The sequence below is a fragment of the Aegilops tauschii genome, chromosome 5 (assembly GCF_002575655.3).
Source record: "Aegilops tauschii subsp. strangulata cultivar AL8/78 chromosome 5, Aet v6.0, whole genome shotgun sequence".
Lineage (NCBI taxonomy): Eukaryota > Viridiplantae > Streptophyta > Magnoliopsida > Poales > Poaceae > Aegilops > Aegilops tauschii.
This window is the reverse complement of record NC_053039.3, coordinates 208,178,790-208,184,984: the sequence shown is the minus strand read 5'-3', so window position 1 is coordinate 208,184,984 and position 6,195 is coordinate 208,178,790. Positions and strand designations below refer to the sequence as shown.

At 40.8% G+C, this 6,195-nt stretch overlaps 1 protein-coding gene across 1 annotated transcript; it reads right to left on the bottom strand.

Moving 5' to 3' along the window:
* Positions 1-3,605: 3,605 nt before the first annotated feature.
* LOC109777668 (ethylene-responsive transcription factor CRF1-like) lies at positions 3,606-3,962 on the bottom strand. Its single transcript, XM_020336255.1, has one exon. It carries the CDS (start codon positions 3,960-3,962, stop codon positions 3,606-3,608), a length of 357 nt encoding a protein of 118 aa, XP_020191844.1.
* Positions 3,963-6,195: the final 2,233 nt, after the last annotated feature.

Here is a 6,195-nt window from a genome sequence, read left to right as displayed (position 1 = left end):
TGGGCACATAATTCCTTTTTGCAAGAATAAGAACATCATTAATTCTTCGCATAGGCTTTTTAATAGTAGAACCCGCCAAGTGCAAATTCAAAGAACATTCTTCAAGATTAGTAAGACCAAGCACATCATATAAAGATTTCGGAATTATAGAAACACTAGCACCCAAGTCACACAAAGAAAAACACTCATAATTTTTAATCTTGACTTTGATAGTAGGTTCCCATTCATCATGCAATTTTCTAGGAATTGAAACTTCTAATTCCAACTTTTCTTCAACAGCTTTCATCATAGCATCAACATTATGTTTAGTAAAAGCTTTGTTTTGTTCATAAGCATGGGGTGAATTTAGCATCGATTGCAACAAAGAAATACAATCAATCAAAGAGGAACTATCATAATTAAAGTCTTTGTAATCCGAAAGAGTGGGCACATCACTAGCTAATGTTTTGACCTCTCCAACCCCACTTTCATCAATTTTCTCAACAAGATTTTCACCCTCCGAAATATTGGGACGCCTTCTACTTAAAGTTGACTCTTCTCCAGTCCCTTTTTCATCATTCTTAACTTTTCTAAACAAGGAATCAATAGAAGAAACACCAATCATTTTAAGATCTTCATCATTTTTGCAGGTATAATCACTAGAAAAAGCTTTCTCTAAAAATTCTCTTTTAGCTCTAAGCATAGCAGTTCTTTTCTTACTTTCATCCATGGAAACATATAGAGCTTTAATTAATTCATCTACTTTAGGCACAAAAAATTTCATGTTGAGATTTTCCACATCATGAGCAATTATATCAACACTTCTAGACAAATCATCAATCTTATTCAACTTTTCTTCTATGGAAGTGTTGAAAACTTTTTGTGTGTTGATAAATTCTTTAATATTATTCTCAAGATCAAAGGTGTTCTTATTATTATTATTATTATAAGATTGATTTCCATAGGAATTACCATAATTATTAGAGGAATTACTAGGAAAAGGCCTAGGATTAAAATTACCTCTATAAGCATTGTTGTTGAAATTATTGCGAGAAATAAAATTCACATCAATAGCATCACTATTTTGCTCAATCAATGTAGACAAAGGCATATCATTAAAATAAATTGGAGAACTTTTACTAGCAACCAATTTCATAAGAGCATCAACTTTATCACTCAAAGAAGAAATTTCATCAACTGAATTAACTTTTTTACTAGTAGGAGCTCTTTCGGTATGGCATTGTGAATAATTTGTCATGATATTATCAAGCAATTTGGTGGCTTCACCCAAAGTAATTTCCATAAAAGTACCACCCGCGACGGAATCTAAAAGATTACGAGAAACAAAATTCAACCCCGCATAGAAATTTTGTATGATCATCCAAAGATTTAACCCATGAGTTCGGCAATTCCTTAGCATCATTTTCATCCTTTCCCAAGATTGTGCAACATGCTCATGTTCAAGTTGCTTGAAATTCATGATCTGGGTTCTAAGGGAAATAATTTGTTCGGGAGGAAAATACTTAGTGATAAAAGCATCTTTGCACTTATTCCAAGAATCGATACTATTGCGAGGCAAAGAAGAGAACCATTTTTTTTGCAGAATCACGCAAAGAAAACGAAAATAATTTCATCTTGACCGAATCATTGTCCACATCTTTTTTCTTTTGCATATCGCATAATTCCACGAAGGTATAAAGATGGGATGCGGCATCCTCATTAGGAGTACCAGAAAATTGGTCTTTCATAACAAGATTCAGCAAAGCGGTATTAATATCACAAGTCTCCGCACTAGTGGCGGGAGGAGCAAGCGGAGTGCCAATAAAATCATTGTTGTTGGTATTTGAGAAATCACATAATTTGGTGTTCTCTTGAGTCATGATGACCACACAACAAGATTGCACTCAAAAACAGATCCGGCAAGAAAACGGCGAACGGAAAAAGAGAGGTGAATAAAACGTCAACATTTTGTGAAGTGGGGGAGAGGAAATGTAAATTTCAAGGAGATGAGATTTGTGATTAGGAACCTGGTTATGTTGAAGATCCTCCCCGGCAATGGCTCCAGAAATTCCTTTTGATGTCGCTTGAAGCTACGTCGGTATTTCCCCAAAGAGGAAGGGATGATGCAGCACAGCGGCAATAGGTATTTCCCTCATATATGAAACCAAGGTTATCGGACCAGTAGGAGAACCAAGCAACGCAACATAAAAAGCCCCTGCACACAAATAACAACACCTCACAACCCGACGTGTTAAAAGGGTTGTCAATCCCTTTTGGGGTACGGCGCCAGAAATTGCGTGTTGACGGGAGAAAGTTGTAATAGATTGAAATAATAGATCGCAAATAAAATAAAGTGTAGAAAAGTATTTTTGTATTTTTGGATTAATAGATCTGAACAAAAATGCAAAGGAAAAATAGATTGCTAGCAAATATACGAGAAAGAGGAACCGGGGGCCGTAGGTTTCACTAGTGGCTTCTCTCGAGAAAAATAGCAAACAGTGGGTAAACAAATTACTGTTGGGCAATTGCAAAAACTTCAAATAATTATGACGATATCCAGGCAATGATCATTACATAGGCATCATGTCCAAGATTAGTAGACCGACTCCTGCCTGCATCTACTACTATTACTCCACACATCGACTGCTATCCAGCATGCATCTAGTCCATTAAGTTCATGGAAAACGGAGTAATGCAATAAGAATGATGACAAGATGTAGACAAGATCCGTTTATCTATATGGCGATAGATATAGATCTCCTCTTTTTATCCTTAGTAGCAATGATACATATGTGTCGGTTCCCTTTCTGTCACTGGGATCAGCACCGTAAGATCAAACCCACTACGGGGCACCTCTTCCCGTTGCAAGATAAATAGATCAAGTTGGCCAACCAAAACCCAAATATCGGAGAAGAAATACGAGGCTATAAGAGATCAAAAGAAACTCAAATAACTTTCATGGATATAAAAAGATATAACTGATCATAAACTCGAAGTTCATCAGATCCCAACAAACACACCGCAGAAGAGTTACATCATATGGATCTCCAAGAGACCATTGTATTGATAATTCAGCGAGAGAGAGAAAGCCATCTAGCTACTAACTACGGACCCAAAGGTCTACAACGAACTACTCACGCATCATCGGAGAGGCACCAATGGAGGTGGTGAACCCCATCCGAGATGGTGTCTAGATTGGATCTGGTGGTTCTGGACTCTGCGGCGGATGGATGAATATTTCATTGATGCTTTTAGGGTTCTGGTATTTTTGGGGTATTTATAGAGCAAAGAGGCAGTCCGGGGGGCACTCGAGGTGGGCACAACTCACTAGGGCGCGCCTGGGCCTCCTGGCACGCCCTGGTGGGTTGTGCCCCCCTCGGGGCACCCCCAAGGTGCAACCAGGGCCCATTGCCTTCCTTCTGGCCCATAAAAAATCATCGTGGAGTTTCGTGGCATTTGGACTTCATATGATATGGATTTCCTGTATTGTAAAAAACATGGAAAAAACAGCAACTGGCACTTGGCACTATGTCAATTGGTTAGTACCAAAAAATGATATAAAATGACTATAAAATTATTATAAAACATCCAAGACTGGTAATAAAACATCATGGAACAATCAAAAATTATAGATACATTGGAAACGTATCACACAGCACCATAGCTTCCTCGTCCATCTCGGCGATGCCGAGACGGTGCTCCCGCTCCCGGTTGTCGCGACGAACCTCCTCGGTGATAAGCAGTAGCGGAGGCGCGAGCTCCTGTGTCCGCTCCCGCGTCGGTACGTTGGGGAAGTTGATCTCCCTACGAGGCCGCCGGAGGCACCACGCCGCCGTGTCGTACGCGCGGGTGGCCTCATGGGCGGTGTCGAAAGTGCCAAGGCCGAGGCGCACCTTGTGGGACCGGATCTCGGCAGAGAAGTCACCGGAGGGGCGCTCGCGGACGCCGTAGTAGCCCCAAGTTTCCCGACGGTGCGGCAGCATGGTGGCGCGGCGGCTGCGAGGCGAGAAAGAGAGGGGAGAGAGCGGTGGGAGGTTGTTGGATTTTATAAAGCGCGTCGGACGCCCCACGCCCAAACTAGCGCGTGCCCGTCCGCTTTTTCCCCCGCGCGCGCGATCCTTTCCCGACGTCCCTGCTATCTCTACTCTCTTCTCTACTCTTATATATTATATATATATATATATTATATTTATTTTATATTTATATTTATCACTACTTCTTATATCTTATATATCTCTTATATTATTATATATATCTACTATCTACTATCTCTACTACTCTTATAAAATATAAAATACTCTTATATATATATATATACTCTTATAAAAAACCTAGTTGGTGATGATGGTGTGCCTGCCATCTTGTAATATAGACTGTCCGATCTATAGCTGACGGATAGAAAGAAAACTATGACAATTTTACAAAAGATACCCGCACCTTTCTCCACATTTATAGATAAGGCCTTGCCTCATTCATCCTTATCTCCCACAAGATAAACTAGTCATACAAATGCATCTTGATGTTCCGTGCAATGCATGGGCATCTTGATGTTCCGTGCAACCCATGGGCATCTTGCTAGTTCTAAAAAACTTTCCATCATTTGCCACGCTACTGGTTGCAGATGAAGGACCTACCCAAGCACAGCGCAATACAGGAGCGGCTCACAATTACAAGGTGACATTCTGTTGGACAATGCAAGCTATAACCAATTACTTTTACGGGAACAATAGCAACCAGAAAATTTGAAGGGTAGGTATGAACAAAATTGGAACTGCACATGTACTGCTAAGAGATTCCATACACACATTATGAATCGAGGAGGAGTACGATGGTCGCGGCGACCTTTGTGCATCATGGTCGGCAGCGGGAGTCAGTTCATTGTCCACGACGGTGGTGCTTCTGCGCTTGGCGTCGACTTCTGGGAAGCAGATCCGAGACCGTGGAAGACGGTGCCGGGGAAGAGGCTCCGTGTACGACGACGACGGTGGACCGGCTCCAGTGCAATGTATGATGTCGTCGATGAGGCAGATGCGCTGCGGTGGACGAGTGTGTCGATGTAGAAAGGGAGGAGCACGAAGGCTGCGGTGCCGTGGAGAAGTCTATTTTGCGGTGGGGATAGAAAATGGGGAGTATTCAAGTGTACTACTCTGGGTGCCGGGGTGGGTTGGCTGGGTAGGGTGAACCTGAAGTTACCAAAATAGCCCCCTACCAACCATCATTCGTGTGCCTGTTCCGAAGGGTATGATGGTAACTTCGCACTGCTCGAATCAGGGTGGCGGGAGATTTTCCCACCGACCTCAAAATTTTGTAACACTAAACTCCCCGTTTGGCGTGTTGGGTGATTGGGCTAAGCAACTAGCGAGTAGTACTAGTAGTTAGTAGTAGTAGTAAGTACTAGTACTCCCTCCGTTTTTGTTAACTCTTCATATTAGGTTTGACCTAAGTCAAACTTCCTAAAGTCTGACCAAGTTTATAGAAAAATATAAACATTTACCATAACAAATATGTATGATGTGAACGTACATTCAATAATGAATCTAATGGTATTTATTTGTTATTCTACATGTTAATATTTTTTGTTATGAACTTTGTGAGAGTTTACAAAACTTGACTTTGACCAATGCTAATACGCGGACTTAAAAAAATGGAGGGAGTACACATATGTTTTCTTAGTTTGTAGTGGAATTAATCATTTTTTGTAATCGTAAAATAAATATATTAGGCTACTGACTTTGAATGTAATGGTTTATACAATTCAATAGTTAGAATCATTGTTGAATTCCAAGATGTATACGAGGTCTATAGTACTTCACAATATGCTCAAACTCACATAATCCCAATCAAATGAAAATCTAAATGCATTTCATAGTTATTACTTTGTAGGATGCAACAAAACCAACCATAACTTTACCTGATCAATTATAAAAGCAACATTTTGAACACATCTCAATGTGTGAATGAAACGCGTAGAGAGAGCTTGCGAAGATGGAGCAGATAGGGCGGGAAAGATTGTATCTGTGTGGGCGAGAGAGTAGGAGACAAACCTAACGAGAGAGAGAGATAGAGAGAGAGAGGAAGAATTTAGGTCTGTGAGAAAGATGGAGACATGTAATATAGGTGAGGTGCGTGTGCATCCGGATTTTGTACACGTGGAAGGAGAAGAGACAACGGGTTTGATGAGAGAGCTGGAAAAACATGGACGAGAGGGGAAGGATC

Excerpts from the sequence above, each read along its gene's own strand:
- LOC109777668 (XM_020336255.1), bottom strand. The coding sequence starts at position 3,962 with ATGCTGCCGCACCGTCGGGAAACTTGGGGCTACTACGGCGTCCGCGAG.